Source organism: Calliphora vicina, chromosome 2, assembly GCF_958450345.1.
Source record: "Calliphora vicina chromosome 2, idCalVici1.1, whole genome shotgun sequence".
Lineage (NCBI taxonomy): Eukaryota > Metazoa > Arthropoda > Insecta > Diptera > Calliphoridae > Calliphora > Calliphora vicina.
The window spans coordinates 41,692,055-41,713,254 of record NC_088781.1 but is presented as its reverse complement, the minus strand read 5'-3'; the positions used below and the strand labels follow the sequence as shown (position 1 = coordinate 41,713,254).

General features: G+C 30.0%; 1 protein-coding gene across 1 annotated transcript; it reads right to left on the bottom strand.

Moving 5' to 3' along the window:
- Nucleotides 1–2,086: 2,086 nt before the first annotated feature.
- Nucleotides 2,087–21,103, bottom strand: PNUTS (Phosphatase 1 nuclear targeting subunit). Its single transcript, XM_065501523.1, has 6 exons — nt 20,934–21,103; nt 20,470–20,719; nt 20,221–20,318; nt 19,776–20,050; nt 13,116–14,858; nt 2,087–4,878 (listed from the first exon to the last, which is right to left on the bottom strand). The coding sequence occupies exons 2-6, from the start codon at nt 20,470–20,472 to the stop codon at nt 3,050–3,052; spliced, it is 3,948 nt and encodes a 1,315-aa protein (XP_065357595.1). The 5' UTR covers nt 20,473–20,719; nt 20,934–21,103; the 3' UTR covers nt 2,087–3,049.
- Nucleotides 21,104–21,200: the final 97 nt, after the last annotated feature.

Below are 21,200 nucleotides of genomic sequence, written 5' to 3'. Positions count from 1 at the left end.
AAAGAAATAAAATCGTTAATAACTTCGTAAATTCTAGATTCTAGAGAAAATAAGCTCAATCTATGATCACTCATATTTTATACAACATATCGGATTTTAAGTACAAATAAACTCAAATATTAAGATCGTTAATAACATAGAGAAACATAGAGTGGAAACTAGAAAAAAACTTAAACAAAAAAAATTACTCAAAATAATCACACATATGTATGTTGTTTTTATTTCCACATAGTTTTTTCTACCAATACATTCTCACCACTTAGGTTTCTGACAACTGAGTTAGGTCTTTGACAGGGGAGTTTCCGCTCTATTTCGTTAGTAACTTCGTAAAAACAAATATTTAAAATTTTAAATATTTTTAGGTAAACAAAATTTTATTTTTCAAAGTTCTTTTTCATTTTTTGGAAATTTTTTTTAAATTTTTCAAATTTTAAAATGTTTTTTTTTTAATTTTAAATTTTTTTTTTTTAAATTTTTTTTTTGTTTTTTAAATTTTTTTTGTAAAAAAAAAAATTCGGGTTAACATTTTTTTTCCGATTTTGACCCATTGTAGGTCCAACTTAATATGGTCTTATATACGTCGTTGCAAATGTCTTTGAAATACCTATAATTAGATATCCATATTGTCTATATTAATGTCTTAATAATCCAGATATAGGTCAGAAATAGGTCAAAAATCGAGGTTGTCTTGGTTTTTTCCTCATATCTCAGCCATTTGTGGACCGATTTTGCTGATTTTAAATAGCATGTCGAAAGCATGTCTGACAGAATTATTGAAGATTTGGATCCCGAAGATATCTGGGGTCTTCAGAAAATTGATTTCAACAGACAGACGGACGGACAGACAGACGGACATGGCTTAATCGACTTCGCTATCTATAAGGATCCAGAATATATATACTTTATAGGGTCGGAAATGAAAAATGTAGAAATTACAAACGGAATGACAAACTTATATATACCCTTCTCACAAAGGTGAAGGGTATAAAAAGTCAAATATTTTGTAGATCGTATGAAAATTCAAACTTGATGGGTGTTTAAGAATGAAAAGGGAAATTGATACTTTTTCTTCTAATAGTACTTTTTTAATATTATAAATTATTAAACTTATTGACATAAAAGTTTGCTGATATGCATCACAATGAAGTTATATTCAAACATAGGGAGAACTAATGCTACATTTACGTTCTTCTAATAGTACTACAATTTTAGAGGCTTTTTAAACCAATACACAATTTTGATGTAAATTTTAAATTCTATGGAGAGGTTTTCTTTAAAAAAATTTAAGTAAAATTTTGATTTTTTTTAGACGTTTCTCTACATAGTAATTAAAACGGTTAGTCCGATATTATTAAAGTAAACTTAGAAATGCTGAAATTTACACACGTTATTTTTATAATAAAAGGACTAACTCTGGTGAAAATTATAAGAATCGGTTCATGATATCTCCTAGCCCCCATACAAATTTCTTCCCGAAATATGGTTCTATGGTCTATAAATGCCTTCAGAATTGCAGTATCCATACAAAATTCAGCAATAAGTTTCGTGATAAAAGAAGTCACAACACAAAATTTTTTGTGGATATTTGACCATAGCCCCCACATAAAATCACTTAAATTAGCATAAATATCGCTATTAAGTTGAAATTCGTCATAAATAATCCCCATATATGTATACCAAAATCGCTATACATAATTCTATGATGATCGGCCTATTATAATTGGTTATAGCTCCCATATAAAAAATATGTATGCAGTTGGAGGGTATTTAAGATTCGACAAAGCCATTTTTTGATCTAATGATACTTGCTGTTCAACAAAATTTCTTAAAATTAAAAGAGTTTAATTACATCAGGGCGGTTACTGTATTACTCAATCCGAAAATGTTCGAATTTGTTGTGAATGATGAATGAGAATAATCTAATGTGACTTGCTTTTCTTAAAAATTAAAGAGTTTAATTGTATCAAAACCCATCGATAAAATTTTAAACAGTATTTCCCTAAACAAGAGAAATAACCATACATTTTATTTCAAAATCTATGTGCCTCTTTCATGCTAAATATTACGAAATTAAAAAAACCAAAAATTTATATATAATTCAACATATTTTTATTGTTTTTTTTATTAATAAAACATTAATAATTTGTTTTTTTTTTCCAAAAACTATCAATTATTTTCTAATATTTTGTAGGTAAAAAAGGTGTAAATTAATAACTTAAACATAATATTACAATATTAACTATTCACTACATAACAAAATAATATTTCTAAACTATTTTTACGTTTAATTTTATTTGTTTATATCTAGTTTATACGAATGTACTTTTGTTTGATTATTTCTTTGAAAATACGCATATAAATAAATAATTAATTATAAATTATATTAATACAAACATATTGGTAGTAGAATTGTTAAAGGAGTTTGAATTTAAAATAAATATGAATGAATGCTAAACGAAGGCATACATACATTTTATGCAAATTGGAAAAAGTAATGAAATATTTCAAATTAAAAAAAAATGCAAAATTGGTACGTATGTTATTAAATTGATAGGTATTTTTTATAACATGATTACAAAAAAAAGTTTGCTATTTTATTCATATTTATGTACATCATCTTTTTTTTTAAATTAAGTCATTATTTTAAATTTATCATTATGTATCTATCATCTAGTAATTTATCTTGTTTAATTAGCAATTTTGAAAATTTTCTTATTACGTTAATTTTTTACACTTAAACGAATGTTATGGTTGTTATAAGGCGGCCAGCCGTTGGTATTCGAGCAGGTTGTGGAATACATAGTTGAGAGTTTGTATTACGTAAATGCTAAAGGAAGCTAGTGTAGAGGGCAGACGGTTTGGCATAATAGCATTAACAGTCTTGGTTTGTTTGTTACTTTTCATCAGGCTTAAAACTTAATGTTTTTGGGAAGATTATATTTATCCTAATAATATTAAGTCTTTATTTCGTATCACAGTCGTTATTTGTAGGTAAGGAAGTAGAGTTTGATGAATCTTCCTTTGTAAGGAGGGTATCATCAGCCCATTCCTATATCCGCTTATTTTTATTCGGATGTATGTATTTGCAGGAATTGCCTAAACGACAGTGACCGCGCATAAATGCTTTACAAATGCCATTGTTGTTATTGCCACCACCGCCATTGCGATTAATAGGACCAGGACCAGCTGGTCGCCAATTACCACCGCCGCCTCCATTATTATCTTGGAAATTAGAACCTCCACTACGCCAATTACCACCACCGCCATTGTTGCCACGATTGTTGTTGTTTCTATTGTTGTGACCGCCATTCATCATTTGGGGTGGGCAGTTATTGCCCATAGGACCGGGACCCATACCATTCATCATGGGACCGTTGGGACCCATAGGTCCAAAGTTGTTTGGCCCATTATTGAAGCCAGGAGGACCGCCGATGAAAGGATTGTTAGGTGGTCCAGCAAAATTTGGTGAAAATTGATTCATAAAGTTTTGTGGTGGTCCATTGTTCATCATAGGACCGGGACCCATGGGTCCAGGACCGCCCATATCCATTACAGGACTTCCGTGGCTGCCATTGAATGGATTACCCATCATAGGACCGTTACCACCCATAGGTCCTGCCATATTATTTCCAGGTCCTTGCCATTGGTTTTGGGGGCTGTTTTGCATTGGTGGTCCATTGGGTCCATTTGGTCCCACAAATGGATTAACGAAAGGATTAAACGGTTTACCGCCGCCTTGTTTATTGTTACTTGGCGCAACATTTGTCATTGGGACCGAAGGACCGCCAAACATATCAACAGGACTTCCTAAACCACCAGTTCCCGACATGGTATTATCACCATGTTTAGGTGAACCACGCGGTTCTGGCCATGGCATGCTTGTGAAATCATTAACAGCATCTGGATTGCCGGTTAAATCATCCAAAGGTATAAGAGGGACATCATGATTAAATGCTGGCTCAAATTCTGCCTCTGCTGGTGAGTCGGGTATTAAAGCATGCGTAAAATACAAAGCTCTCAAAGTTGTCAATTCACGATCAGCTTGTATTTTCCTTTGCTTCGATTGATTGCCTTCTGGATGGGGTGGTACTTCATCAACTTCCATCAACGGTTTCCAGTGAGTTTGAGGTTCCATATTGTCCTCTTGATTAAAACCACGACGGGCCATAACAATGGCATCACGTTCGTTGAAACGTTCCAGGTTTTTCATGTCCATAAACGAGGTCTTAGTAACATTGCAACGTTCGTTTTCATCCAGATCAAAGTAACGTACTTGTTCAAGTGTTTCTTGCGGGCGCCAGGTCAACTTCTTTTTGGGTCCCTTGCGGCGATGTAACATCAAAACTCCGGGAGGACCATTTGGCCCACAGCCTGGACCCGGTTTTTTCTCCTCCACCATTTCAACATCATTTTCTTCAACTCTAGGCGATCCCTGTTGCTGCCTACTGGGTGAAGAACCACTTTCTGTTCCCTGTTTCTCCTCATCATCATCTTTTGTTATGTCGACAGTAGAGGCAGCGGCATCACCACTATCCAATTTCTTCTCTTGGGCCACCTTCTGTTCAATATCTTCCTTGACCTTTTTCAAAGGAATATCATCATCGTCATCCATGTCTTTATCATCTGCTGTTCCATTTTCAGCTGCTGCCTCATCATTTTCTTTATCGGATTTTGAATCTTCTGTTTTCGATTCGTCCAATGTGTCTTGGTAAAATTTCAGAGGCGTCACTTTTGGTGAATCGGGGCTTGTAGGTGAGCCTGGACACTCTTTACCATTGATCAATGGTGTATTGGGACGTTTACGTTTGTTAACCTTTTTGGGGCCCCTTGATGCAGAGAGAGCATCAGAGAAGAGGTTTGTTTCAACTAGAGTTTGTACTAAAAAGAGAAAGAAAATGTTAGTATAATTTATAAATGTAAATCGTTTGTAAGATAAGAATGGTTTGAGAAAACATTATGTTGTAACGGAGAGGCTTTTGCTTATGATGAGCTGAAAAAGATAAGAATTAATAGAAGGAATAAAATTTTAGTACATAATATACACTAAATATTAAATTATTTGAACTGCTCTAGTTCCTAAGGCCACACGCGAATTTTTTAAAGTCGTAATATTGAAATCAATAAATTGTTAAATAGCCATGTGATTTCAAATTGTTTTTAAAGAGTTCCAACTTATAAATTTTTGCTGGCTGAATTGTGTGTTTATAGAATTTGTTAATTATCTCAATAATTACTAATCTCATGGGTAATATTGAAAACTTTTGTCAATATCTATCTAGTTTTATTTTTCCTTTTTTGTTTCTTTAAAATATATTTAAAAAAAATATTGCAAAATATAGATTTATTTTGGAATTCAATAAATGTTTAAGGGACCAAGTTTTAACAATCAATCGTCATAACAAAAGAAATTCGCTTGAATTTAGTGTAAAAGCAGAACTTTAATAAAACGGATATAAAAATCGGATGGAAAATTTATATTGAAAAATCACAGGTCTTTCATTTCAGAAATTACTGCGTAATTCGATTTGAAAGAAAACAATTCAGAAATGCAAGACTTAATTAAGATGCGAAATGTGTTGCTGAGTAACCCCCCTGTACTATTATGTAATTTTCAATAATGATATTTCAGATTGTTTTTAAAGTGTTCCAACTTAGAAATATTTGCTGGCTGATTTCTTTAAGAAATAAATTTATCAATAATATGTATTGCAATAAAATTAAATTAATTTTTGAATATGAAATAGTTTCTGATCTTTGCTAAAAGGCATAAATTCAGGGGAGTTATTGTGAAATTCGATTCGATAGAATGAATCCACTTTCAAATTTCCATGTATAAAGCATACAAATTCGTATGATTTTCTTTTTCGAGTCGAATTGCCATTCAGCACTTAATACAATAGAAATCTGTTCAATACTGATCTTTATTTGAACAAATTGGAGCATATATTTGAAATATGAGGATCGTGTATGTCGATTTTGAAATAGTTTTCCGATTTTCCAGTTTTTTAAGTTGCGCATAAAAAATATTTATTATTGCGCAACTGCGTGTTAACTATTTCCTATTTTTTACTTCTCCCTCGGTCATGTAATTACAAAATTTTAAATAAATAAACGCTTGGAATAATCCTTTGAGCTTGGTAGCAAATTTTACGTGTAGTTTGGATGGACAAAATTGCTAATTTTTTTTATAAATTAAAAATTTATCTGTGTTATTGTCTAAATATGTTTAAGGGGAACATTTTCTAAATAGAAATATTTAATAATGCATTGTTCAAACATTGAACACACTCAATAACGAAAAGTTCATATACAAAAAAAAATTAAATTTAAGTTTAAGGGAACACTAAAAATTGTTTTGTTTGTTTGCTTAAGCTACGTTTCCGCATACATCGGCACCGAAAACGAACATTTTTTCGGTGCAAATATATAGAATTTCGTTTTCGGTGCCGATTACGGTGTATGCGGAAACGTAGCTTTACTAGTTTTCACTAGCTTTGGAAATTTTAAATACAAAATGTAAAAAAAATATGTATTGGAAAATAGTAAAACTAGCAAGGGAACTAATAGACTATATTTAATAAATATTGAATCACTCGGTTAGATTATATGAAGAAAAATCATAACTTTTTTCAAAACTATTTCGCCAAGCAAAAAACATTCTGATTAGTGAAATAGATTTCACCTGATTCGATGATACGAATAAGCTGAATATGAATCGCATAAAAAAACAAAAACAATAAATAAATCTCTAGCATAATCAATACAAAAACTAAATTTCGATATTTTGAATAGTGTCGCAATAGCTATAATCAGTGAATTTTTTCAATTTCAATTATTTTTTTGTATTGCAAAATGTATAGCACTAGATCAGTACAAACAAAATTCTGATAATCGTTTTAAAATAGTGTTATAAAAGCGGGTGAAAAATTTTATTCATAAATTTTCATCATTAAAAATCATCTGATTTATTAAGATGTGAAAGCAGAAGCATAAAATCGCATCGTATTCAAAAGATTTTCAACAAAAAAAAAATCGATGTATGCAATGGAAGAGTTGTTCCACTAGTGTTTTATTTGAAATAAAATTCCTAGCACTCACTCAGTGATGAAAGTTCTGAATTTTTTGAAATTTGACTTTAACAATAGGTTTTATGTGAAACATTTGATTATTTTGAGCCAAGTTTTGGACTCAAAAGGAATTAAAAGTAATTTTCAATAAAATAATAAATCGAATCCGAGTAGCGATTTCGTTTTTAAACGAATTCACCTATTTTGGTGTTCTGTAAATCGGATTCACATGTGTAAAAAATCGCGCGATTTTAAAAACATCAATTTTTCGACTACTCGTTTTTTGAAATCATTCAATTTACAGAACAGGGAGAATAAATCGAATATATTCGAAAAAAAAGTGCTGATCGCCTTTGCAGCTAGTGCTCAATAATCTTTTCTATTCCATTTTAAAATTATTTTAGGCCTATATTATTTCAATATTTCGTTAGGATTGGTCACGATTCCGTAGTTTTTATTGCAATCGATTTTTCTTCATCAGATTTGTTCAGTTTAGTTTTAATATGACGTTTTGTATGATTAAAGCAAAAATTTATCAAAGAAATTTGATACAAAATTGAGAAAATAAATATCAATTCCAATTAGAAAATTAAAAGTGGGGTGCGTTCGTAAATGCAGTAAATTTGTGCATCACTGATGGCATGACCTGCAAACTTTTGCAACATATAACTTAATGATGCATTGGTTGCACAAATTTGCAGCATCACTGCCAACAATTTGCAATAAAAAAACGTTTGACGTAAAGCAATAATCGCAAATATGCTTTTTCGAACGCTAAAATTTTAATTTGCTGCAGTGATGCAATCATACTGAATTTACGAACACACCCGTGATTTCACTGAAAATTTCGTTTTAGGTTTTCTGAAGAAGCAACAAAAGAATTACTCATTCGGTTGGAATGTAAGAATAAGATGATGTAATTTGAATCTATCATTTATTTAAGAGAGTATGTATTTAAAACGTTAAAAAATATTACTTTAAATTATCAAGCACCAGAGAAGCCATTAATTTGGAAGAAACATTCTGCAATTTTTGTTTCATGAAATCTATATTTGTATGAATTCCGTAAATCAATCCGCACTAGAGCTTAGAATGAATTAATTGAAGCTTAATTCAATGATTCAGCATTTAATTCCATAAAACGAGTCCTAACAAATCAAATTCTTTAGATTCATTCTCATTAATATTTGAATATTTCATTCATTGTTGAATTCATAACGGAAATTGATTCCCAATTCATTTCAACTTTTAAATATTTAAATTTTTATTAATTCGAATCTAATCCAAATTGAATTAAAATATTTTTGTTTGGTTTTAATAATTTACAAAATGTATTGAAAAAAAAAAATTGTCTAAATACTGGGGCAGAATTACAGCATTCGATATCGAGTAAAACTGATCGAAATTTTCTTATTTGAGATTTGAGCATTCGATATCGAGCAAGAAATTTAGTACATTTCATTATAATTTCGACAAAGAAATTATTTTTCGATACGATAGCTCGTTCGATCACGAATGCGCCAATTCAGCCCTTGTAATTGAACCAAACAAAATTTAAACATTCAATAAATTGTATTAAGCCATTTTTTAATGAAAACTTGAATAATTCAATAATGAATTCTCAAAGGAATGAATTCAATATATTTGAAGTACTAAGAAATTAAGTCTATGAATTAATTTGTAGTGAATTATATAAAGAAATGTTTGAGCGTATTAAAGTTCTAATTTGAGGTTTGAAGAAATTACTCTTTAAATCAAAAACGTTTGATTAACAATATCACTGATATCATTTATAATTTTCTGTAAACTACCTTACTAAATGTTTTGTTTGTATATGCATTATTTTTCTAACAGATCTATTAATGTTTCCCCTAACGTTAAAATTTATATTAAACTGTTTATAACATAGTATAACATGTCTGCGCATGTCCTTTACATTTCAACATGTTTTATTTGTGTATATTATTCATCATCCAATCAAATATACACTGTTTTCATTGTAAATTGCTACCAAACTTCAAGGACTAACCAGCTCAATTGTTTGTATTGTTTTTTTTTATTGTTGAAAATATCATTTTATTTGTTTTAGTTTCTCTTCATATTTTTAAAAGTTTAATATTTAAAACTAATTATATTAAGAAAATAAAATATTGTATACTTATCACACATATTTACCACAGTTCTGAAACTTTTTTTTTTTGTAAAACAAAAAAAAATAAATTTGCTTAAAAAAATTATATATAAATTCTCCCACACCTTATGTTGTTCATCTGCACCATCATCATTTGTTGCTGCTGAATGGCTCTCTGCTTGTAGATCTCTTTAAGGGGTGGGTGGTTAGTTGGTGCATACGTAATTGCTTAAAGCATATAATAATCACACTTAATAAACACTTTGTAATATATTTGCTTAACACAGTAATTTTTTAAAGATTTGCAATATGTAGGTATGAGTGTGTTATGTAATTTAAAATTAAAGCACTCGCGGTTGGTATATATTTTGTTTACGTATTTGGAACTGAGCGTTATATTAAATTTAGGTCGAGTAATATTCACACGAAATTTGTTTTAACATCTTACTTTATATTATACCTTTGGACAACTTTTGAACAAACGTATATGAAGGAAGAATGTAAAATAAAAGCTATCCTCCTATACGATTTTTAACATAAGCTGAAAAACAGACTATTCACCACCTGATTCTGAAATGCTGCGAATCAACGCACTGATTGCAAAACAAAATTTAAATTTTTTAGGGTGAGTTTTTTTAAATAGAGCAATGGTCAGAAAAGGGTTACATTGTTACCTGTAAAGGTAGCTTTATGAGAATTTAAAACACGGAAATTAACTTGGATTTAAATTTAGCCCTATTCACTAAATAATTTTTAATCAAGTTTTCCAAAAAATAATTTACGAAATATAAAGACAAGTTCAAACTTGTTTTTACTACAAACTATGGAAAGACAGTGATAGTAAGAACTAGAATAATCCAGAAGGTTTCGCCCGAGTTATTGAAGGAAGGTTAAAGATTAAAATTATTTTAAGTTTGAAACTATTCCAATACTGTATATACTTTTTTTACATAGACTTAAAGGCATTTTATGTTTAAGTCAGCAGTTCAATTACTAAACAGTGTTACTAGAAAAGTGTTCGAAAAACTAGCAAGATAAATTAAAAATCAGCACACATGCATAATACCCTACCCACTATGTATATAAATATATAAACGTTATAAAAAGTTTTTAACTTAAGTTTAAGTGTTTGAGAGACAAACTTGATAAAGTTTTACTTTAACATATTTTTAATAACTTGATATTTGTCATCTGGTCTATATTTTGAAACGAAAATATAACCCACTAGTTAAAAAATCGTTTAAAACTATCGTTTTGATCTATTTTCACTTGATAATTTCGAATTTATTTTTTGATTACAATCAATTTTGTTTTAGCTTGATCGATTTTATATTGAAATGCTTGTCCATGTCAAACGTTTGAGAACAATTGATGTTTACTCGCAGATTCAGTTTGGTTTGTGTTTAATTCCCAAAAGTTTTGAAGATTAAATTTGGTAAGGGTTTGCACAAGGTGTATTAATCAGATGAGAGCTCAAATCAAGTTGTTATTAAAAAGTTGATTAAAAATTAAAGATCAAATAAATATCAATTACAATTCGAAAACTGAAATCGATTTCATTGCGAATCAAATTTTCATTTTACTTTTTCTGAAGAAACAAAATATAAAACTAATTTTAGTTTCGATCGGAATGGTATGTTGTGAAAGGGTGAATAAACATTTTATTAAGGAATGTGTTTGAATTTTCTAGCATGGGTTTTATTAAATAAAGTATTGCACAAACGACATCGGTTTTAGGGCGTATACAACACAAACATAAAACCAACTCAAAATAATCATGGAATTCTAGTTCCCATAATTTTGTAATGAAATTACAAAATTACCGACCAATTCTTAAATAATCAGGCCTGTCACACATTTTGTTCGGAATGGTTTCAATTCCGTAGTTTTTATTTCGATCGATTTCGTTTTAAGGTTCTGCAGATTCCGTGTAATATATTAATTCCAAAAATATTTAATTATTCTGTATTTCGGATTTTAATTTGAGTTTTTGGTACAGAAATTGATTACAATTTTTTAGAAAAACTAATAATTACAAAGAAATATCAATTCCACTTTAAAAACTGAAAGCGGTTTCATTCTGAAAGAAATTTTCGTTTCACTTTTACTGAAGAAGCCAAATACGGAATTAATGCCATTATCGATCGAAATTGAATTATGTGACAGGCCTGTATATAAATAAATGCATCTCAGAGAATTTGGCAATTGTCAGAAGTTTGAAAACGCTACAAATAAACATTAAACACTTGTCAGAAAAACGTATGATGTAACGAAGCAAACAACGCTGATCAGTGCAAACTTATCGGCGCATCATCTACAGGGCAGTTATACATTTTCTAAAAAAACTTCTTAACCTAAGAATGAAGTCAAATAAATTTTCATTAAAATTTCTGTCTTTTGTTTAAAAACAAAATCGTTACTCGGATTCGATTTTTCAGAACAGAGGGTATATTAATTAATAATGGTTCGAAAGTAAAACGAGTAAATCATGTGGATTCAATTTACAAAAATATGTGAAATCGTTTTAAAATGGAAAGCGATACTCGGGATTCGACTCACAGAACAATGTGGATTATTTACACGAATCGGTTACATGAAAGCATTTAAATTTACGTTACACAATAATATAAAACAGAAATAAGTTATTCGGGGTTGTCATAGAATTCAATCATTGTCGGCATCGGTTTGGAAAACGACAAAAAAGATACATTGACTTATGAAAATCAATCTAAGTTTTTTGTTTAATTGATAAAGATTTAATTCTATATCGAATATAAAACCGATAACTTTCGATTTCACGAGACCAATGTACTTTTTCTGTTTTCAAACCCGATTCCGACAATTATTGGATTCTATGACAACCCCGAATACTTTATAAGTTTTTTTTTGCCTATGTGGAATTTAAATGAAGCTAAATTTATATTGATAAAATATTTGACGAAATAAGCAACACTTATTTGATACATATCATCAGTTTGGGTATGTACCCAGATATTTCTTTTCTGTGTCAGATATAACGAAATATAAAACAAAATGTATTCCTAATTAATTTACAAAAAAAAAGAAATGCATACATTTGAAAACACTTAAAATCATTTTCCATTCTTTTTTTCTCTTAGCCGTATTCTAAAAAAAACTATTTCAAATCTCATTATTTGTCTATTTCCTATTCTTCTTAAATGTCTACACTTTCAAAAAAGATAAAACGCCAAACAAATATACACCATTTTCACATGAATAAATATTAAAACGTTTTCCAACACTACACACACTACATACATTCTACTAAGCATAGACACATTTCATTAGTGTCTATACTAATGATGACTCTTGAATTTTTTTTTAGTTTTTTTTTGGTTGTTTTTTTGTTGATTTTTTTCCAACACACCACCACTGTACTTTTTATGTTCTCGAAAAAAAAAAGAAGAAAATAAAAGCACCAACGAAGAGATCAAACAAAAACAATTTGCGATGACTGAGCGAGAGAAGGCAACAAACAAATTCCACAATGTCTCTCATAAGCCATAACAACATCATAACAGAGTGGAGGCAAATGATGACGCATTTGTGTAGTATATTTCATTGTCCATTGTCCAATCACTATGATGAGTCATCACTACAGCATGTTTTGTTTTTTCTTTTTTTCATTTTGTTTACATATTGAGTTATAAAGGGGAGTGTTCAACATACAAGGCATAGCAGGAGAAGGAGGCGCAGTTCACCAGTAATTTCAGGTTTTTTCTTTCTAAAAACTCTGGCGTTTGGTTAAAGATTAAAAAACAATGTATTAAAATTGTAAATAGAAAACGATACTTAAATGCAAAAGCAAAAGCCCAACAACATAACTGTTTTCTCTGTAAATAGACAAAGAAAAGGAAAACGGAAATTAGTAACTGTTTCCATGGTAAAATACTTACTCTTCTTAGGTGGTATTAGTTTAATAGCGCCTGGTTTCTCATTGGCCACCGTTACATTGTTGATGTCAATTTTGGCTTTCTTTTCCGAAGGCAAATCTCTAGGCGGTGGGGAGGTTCTTTTCAGCGACGAGGGCAGAGAAGATGGCAATACTGTACCGGGAGGTGTAGCAGAGGAGGGCTTCTTTAGGCCCTTACGTGAGGGTGGTGGAGGCGCCTCTTCAGTGAGACCATGGGAACGAAATTGTGATTTATAGGTTTTCACAGTTTTCGCCTTCTCTGTGTCTTTTCTAATTTCTATAGACATGGAGGCCTTTTTTGAGGGTATTGTTATGGATGTGGATTTTGAGGAACTTTCAGATTCAACGACAGCTGCTGATTCGTCTTTTGATTTTTTAGGTATTTTACCAAGTTTATCTAGGGAGGATGACGATGAAGTAACCTTTTCTAAAGTGGCCTTGTCCTTATCTGATTGGGATTGTTCCGACTTATCTTTACTTTTGGATGATGATGACGATGACGAAGAAGACTTTTCCCGATATTTGTCCTTAGAACTAGATGATGAGGACGAACCAGATTTCGAAGATGATGATCTGTGTTTACTGCTAGAACTAGAACTGCTACTGCGATCCTTGTCTTTATCTTTGCTGGAACTAGAACGTTCCTTATCACTGCGATGTTTATCACTAGAACTACGATGAGAGGATGATGATGATGAAGAAGATTTCGATTTACTCGACGACGACGAAGAACTTTTCGACGATGACGACGATGACTTGTGGCTAGATGATCTATGACTTGAAGAGGACGATGATGACTTTGAGGATTTGCCGTCTCTGTCTTTATCCTTTTCTTTTTCCTTGTCTATACTACTGCTGCTGCCACGTCTCTCTTTGTCCTTAGAACTTCTGCGATCCTTTTGATTAATGGATTTGTCTTTCTCTTCTGTTGATTTTTTATCTTCCGACTTCTTTGTATCTTCCAATTTTGTTTTGTCTTCGGAACCACTATTACTGTCATTGTCCTTTTCGGGTTTGTCCAAAGAAGAACTATTGTCATCGGCCTCAGTTATAGCAGCAGCCTTTTCAACGGTATCCTCTGCAGCTTCGGTATCATCGGCATCTTCTTCAGCAACTTCATTCGATTCTGTTTCTTCCTCCTCCTCTTCTTCCTGTCCGTCAGATGGAGTTTGGTTTGATTTTGGAGGTACTTTAGCTAAAATCGATTGACCGTCTTTAATAATAAATTTATAGACTAGACCAGATTCACTGGCTTTCTTTTGAGCTGGTGTTAAAGTATAATTTGTTGATGCTGGTTCCGAGTCTACTCCTCCTAATGGATCTTTATCCGCTTGCTCGATTTCCCTACTGTTGTCTTCTTCTTCCTCCTCCTCATTATCTTCTTCATTTTCGACTTCTTCCTCTTCCTCCTCCTCCTCTTCTTCAAAATCTTTTACTTTATTTGTTTTTTTATTTGATTTTAATTTTTGTTGCTTTGTTGATAGTTTTTGCTCCGGTTGTTTTTGTTGTTGCGAGTTGGATGTGCTTTGATTTGTGGTATCCACCATAGCTGTCTGCTGCTGCTGTACATTAACAGAAATTGCCGCCGGTGCAACAACTGCTACAGTTGGAGTCTTAATAGCTGTTGCCTGTGGTGTCATATTTGATGTTGGTAACGTTGCTTCAGGATTCTCTGTAACCACCTTAAGCCACTGTTCGACAAGACGTTTAGCCAAAATACGAACACCTAAAATCAAAAATAAATAAGGGGTTATGTTTCGTTGCGTTAAGATGTTTAAAGGAAATAAATGTATATAGATACTATTTAGTTGGGGAATATTTTCTAATTAAATCAAGGAGTTAAATAAACAATTCCATTCAACATAATTGTAAAAAAATTGTTTCTGAAATCTGTCTCAAACTTAGAATTTTATTTTTAAATTCAAGTAGTGTCGGATATTTTAACAAAATACAGATAAGCGAAGTAATTAACAAGTATTTTGAATTAATCCATTTAAATTCAGTATAATAAATAACAAATGGCATAATTGGCTAAATCAAAATTATATATTGAATGTTTTAACATTAAGAAGAATATTATAAAGAAAGTGAAATGTTTTATTTTGTTGTCCCGAATACAATTTTATTCGTATTTTGTTTTCTTAATTTTCATTTCTTAAATTCCTCAGCATTAATTTTAAAACCTATTTTTATATTTTATCACAAGACTCTGAATTTAGATTTTTAGATCCAAAACAATCGTCTGTTTAGATTTGGGATATTTACCCCCATTAACACGTAGTCAGTTAAAATTATTTTTGTATGAAAACTATCAATTTAACTTTAGTTTAAAAAATAACTATACATTATGATAATGGGGGTTAGAAGATAATTTTTCAAAGGTTTGCAAGTTTTCTCAAATATAGTTAATCACAAATTCATATATTTTGTTGTTGAGGTATTGGAAACTGTAGCATTTCTGCTAGACATTATATTTCAATTGTGTTTTTATTTTATTAGGACTTCAATAACCCATAAGCTTAGGGTTTGGTTTTTAGTCTTTTCCTGGATTTCCTACGTTTGCAGGGGTTGTTACCATGAATAGTGAATTCTGTTATAGTTTTGAAAAACCAAAGGTAAAATGCCAATCAGTTGATATGTACGAACATATTTTAAACACTTGCATTCTTTGATTCCTTAATTTACAAAAAATCGTTTGTTTAATTTTTAAAAACAAAATAAATTCCATATTTCCAGTGTTAATAACATTTATCTTCAAAATTTCTAATAAATATTTACATATTTGAAACCATTGACACCCAAAAATATTTATATTCAAGGTCAAGAGAAATCGTTTTATAAAATGCTTACCAAAAACACACCATATATAAAATAAAATCTTGATTATTTAATATATAGATTAACTAATAAAAATATTACAACCAAATCACAAATTAAGTTATAAAGTTTTTGTTTAATATTTATTGCAAAACACTATAAAATAATGAAATTGTTTTTAAAATAATGCAAACAAATCAAAACTGTACAATAAATTAAAAAAACACTTTGTAAAATATATAATTTTCACAATAAATATTTTAGCACTACACAAACTTTGTGTGTGTAATCTTTTCAACAACACATTATTGAATGCCAATTACAGCAAGACATTCACTTGGGATCATTTAAACAACAATCACATATTACGTAGGTATACAGCTGTATAGATACATACATTTTGAAGACGGACAAATAGACAAATTTCCACTCACACATAAATGTTGTTTTAATAAGGGTATTCATTTCATTCATTTTTTGGTGGGAAAAGTGGAAAATTCCACCAAAAGTTGCATTTTTAACAAACTATAACCAAGTGTAAAAATAAAAAAATCAGTGTAATTTTTCATTTTTCCAACCCAAAAAAAAATTAAATGAATACCCTTAATATAATATTGGTTATTACAATGATTGTTTTTTCAGATAGGTACTAACTGATAAGATCGTTGGAGTGTTTTAAAGTGGTGGCTTGTTTTTGTTTGTTTTTTAGAACACGTGTTTTGTAGTTTATCTGTGGAGGTAAATTTTTGTTTGTATCTACGCATTAACAAACACATATTCTATAATCTACAAATTGTATATAGAATACATACTATATTAAATGAGAGCAGATGTTAGTCATGTGGCTAGCACCTTTAGAAGATGTTCGTAGGAGAACTTTTGAGGAAATTAGGTTTTTAATACAAAGAGATAATAAGAAAGATGTGCAGATCCCAATAACAGTAAAATCGGTTTAGAGTCAATATGTAATTTTTTAGAGACAAATTTATTTAGCCCAATTTTTAACTTTTGGTTATTTCTTAACTTACAGTAACTGTCTGTTAAAATAATATTTGTATGAAACTGTCGGTATAACTTTAGGTTAAAAAATAACTATACATTGTGAAATAGCAGACGTGTTCCTTTATTTTTGCTCTCAAATATATCGCTTTAAAGAAAATCCTCCTCATTCAATTGAAAAGTGACTTTTTAAATTCAAATGTAGCAATATTAGCAAAAAATACTACAGTTTGCAAGACAACAAATTAGCGGTGTTCAGTATTAAGAGCAAATGGTCTCCGAACATTGCAAATGCTCAATTTTATAGCTTTTTGTGTGTATTTTGTTATTTTAGCACTTAATGCTGACCACCGCTAATATATGAAACTGACTTACTATACTTGAGCAAATCTACAAGACTATTGGTCAATTCACAAGGTCTCTTATCATGTCATATTGTCCTAATATTTCACAATGGTTTTTATTGTTTTTCAAGCAAAAAATTCTCTAAGATAATACTACTCTGTATGCTACGTTTATTGTGTTATCGTAACCAACCAGCAGGGACCTGCGCCGAACGCGTAAGAGCAGGTTAAGCTGAGCTGCCGAGTCGTGATATATTAGGACATTATGACAATATGACTGATAAGAGACCTTGTGAATTGACCTTATAAATCATTGTAAATCAGGCCTTACAAATGTAGAATTGATAACAAAATTCCTGGAACTTACACATCTAAAAAATAAAATATAAATTGTATATTAGTATATTTAACTCTAATCTATTTATATAATTAAATGAAGCTGAGTGCCTTAAAGGGGAGTCAGACGGCATGTATTGCTTGTTGTATTTTGAAATACAACACTGTGTGAGTGCAAAATAAAAAAACAAAACAAAAAAGAGTAAACAAAAATCATAACAAAATAAGTTTCAATGCATTAAATATATTTATTGTTATTTAAAAATGTTTTAAATAAATATATTGTTAAAAATAACAAACATATAAACATATGTACGTTTGAACGTGGAAATTATGAATGTTATGTATAACGTGAATTTTGACATACACATGGAATTCCATATGTATCGATTACATGTCCTAATACACATGCAATACATGCCGTCTGAGCCCCCTATTAGCTGCTACAGCTAATGTAATTAAAATACATGAATGGGGATTCCTCAGTAATGAATACTGATATGATATGAATAAAATAGGGTCAGAAATTCAAAATACGGTCAGAAATTAATAAAAAAAAAAGTGACAAAAAAAGATAATAGTATATAAAAAATACTAACACTTTGCAGCAAAAAAATATAGCATTTTGGCTACTCTTGCAAATATGCAAATGTAGATTTTCGCTGTTATTAGAAAATGATTTCATTCGAATCGAATTATATAGGGTTATATTTCTTAACTCTATGGATATACTTGATACATTTTTGTCATGATATACTTCAAAATGGTTGACAAGAAAAAAAATTATCAGGTATAGTCTCCATTTATTATTGTTATTGTATCGTTATGACAAAATTGTTAGTGCTTCAGCTCAGATAAATTTGTCTTGACAACAAACATCAATAATTGTTATGAAAAATACCTATTTATCAAGTAAGCTGTGAAGCCAAATATGAGTTTTATTAAAATAAAATCTTGCTAAATATAGACCAAAAAACAGTTAAAAAGCCAATTATTCAGTTAAAAATTTGGAGGCTAATTCTCTCAAAATTATGGGAGCGAATACTTATTCGAACCTGCGAGTTTTATTTTATTTATTGGATTCCCTTAACCAATATCGAATAAAATGTAGAAATTAATTATTTCGATTACTGCATACCTCAATTCGAAAACTGAAATTTTCGAAATTGTGTACTAAATACATTGTAATTCGAAACGATTTCCATTAAATCAAAATAGGAAGTAACCCCCCTGTACATGTATTGTAAATTATATCTACGATTTCAATGTATGTGAGGTAATTTTTACACGAAAAGAAGCCAATCGATTATGATTTTCAATTATATGTAGTTGTATTTTAAAATGAATAATCTATTCTCAGAGCAAAAGCAAACTAAATATTCAGCCCAATCATGAATAAAAATTCCGCGTGAGTTTTTCCATTTTCCCATTTTTCTTATTCAAATTCAGTGTTCAAAATGGAAAAAACTCCCGCGGATTTTAGTATTCATGTTTAGGTTGATTGAATGTTTTCTTTATCTTAACAAAAAATTTTTCTCATCTATACTTTTCTCTGTATATTCTGCTGCTAACCACCATTGAACATACATTGATAAGAAATTGTTTAATAAATAATGTAGGTAACAGAAAATAGTGAAACTATCAAGTAAATGTAGAAGATTATCACTGTTTTGCTAGTGTGTATACTATTATTTAAGATATCAGAAATGAAAAAGGCAAAGAAATAATCTTTGGTTCATCAGTAAATTATAATTTATCGCATATTTACGAGTAGTTATTTATAACTAAACAGCATATTCATGAGCATATATATAAAACATAAAGATTTTAAAAACATGTGTTGAACATATTTAATTAAAATCATTTTCATTTATAGCAGAAATATTTCCTTTTGAAACCAATATCTTATGATAACATAAATATTTTCAGTATATCTCCCTCAGAGCAATTATTTATTTTAAACGGTGTAATGTAAACCCGACCTTGACGCGTTCCCACTTTACTAAATACGATTTTAGCAATATTTTTCTTATCTTTTCAAATAATTTCCCACAAATATCATATTTATAACAAAAATATAACTGAGCATACCTATTGCTGTAAAGAATTTCAAATTTGATTACTTTAATTAGCTTCTAAAAACTTACCTTCATTGCCGCCATCCTTGCAAAGACCCTTGACAAGTTTTGGAGCGGAATTGATTTTCAAACGATGAACATCTACGGGACATAAAAGCAACAATTCCAAAATTTCCTGAACTAAAGGCCAATTCATAGCGCGTATGGCATCATTTAACCAAGTATAAACCAAGGACCAACCACCGGCTCCCATAAATTCACCCAATAGTTCGGTTTTAGTACATTTTAAAATTTGTACGTAAATGCATTTGGAAACCAATTTTTTTGAATATTTTGTCATCAAACTGTAAACAAAACAATAAAATTAACGATTATTAAAATAACAAAACAATTACGAAAAAATGCAACACTGTTTATAGTAAAAAAATGTAATAGATTAAAGAAAACTATCACAAACGGTTGCAAATAAAAGTACTTTTTCCCCTATACCTTTGCTACATCTTCCACAACTTACCTTGCTAATCTTTTAACTTCTCCAGCACTTAAAATGCCACCATTATCATCCAACAGGACTTTAAGGCATTTCAATAATTGTATGGGCACAATGCGTGGCTAAATAGAGGTATAAGAAAACAAAAAATAAACCATTAGTTTCGAAATTGATAATTTGCAAATAAAACTCAAATTTGTTGTAATGTTTATTTTATTTATTCAATTTGTTTCAATAGCTATATTTAACTGTATATTTCTACATCCAACTTACCATTTTGATATTTTCTGTTTTGCGTCTGTTTTCTGCTTTTCTTGTGTATAAACTTCTTTAGAATTGTAATAGATGTTTTTGCTTGTCTTAATTCTTCCTTAAATTCAACAATAGTTGCTGTCTCTTTTTAAACATGTTCTTTTTTACTTTGCAAACTTGCTGCGTAATAAATTTTTCTTTCCACAATAAATGTTTTTGAGGTTATGTAATTTTTTTCTTATATTGATAATTTTTTTTCAATTTCAATAATCTGTAAAACATAAAAAAAACAACATAAATTATTTTGTATATGTACAAAATCAAAATAACTTTCACTATGGGTGTTATTGATTTAGCAAAGAAAAAAATATGACCTCATGTAAGAGCACTTGTTTTCACAGCTTGTTAAAATAAAAATCCAAACCCCCTCCCTCTCAAACTATATTTTTGTCAATATGACTTTATTTAATTTTTCAATAAATTACCTAAAATATATAAATATTTTTATTGCAAATATGTATAATTAGAATTAAAAAGAAAATTTGTGTTTTTTAACACGAGTTCCACTATATTTTTTCCGTGTGCTCTGCTGAAATCTACTCGCTGAACTGTTGTGGCTGCAGATAAAAAATCAATGTTACTTACAGATTTGTAATAGATTATAATTAGCAGGGTGTTTCATAAATCGAATAAAAGCGCAGACTTGTTTATCGTTATTACCAACAAAGATGCCACACTGGAATATTTTTCGA

Coding starts and splice junctions, on each gene's coding strand:
- PNUTS (XM_065501523.1), bottom strand. Junction 20,051..20,220: donor GAAGTTAAAAGATTAGCAAG/GTAAGTTGTGGA, acceptor TTTTGTTTACAG/TTTGATGACAAAATATTCAA. Junction 14,859..19,775: donor CAAGGATGGCGGCAATGAAG/GTAAGTTTTTAG, acceptor TTTTGATTTTAG/GTGTTCGTATTTTGGCTAAA.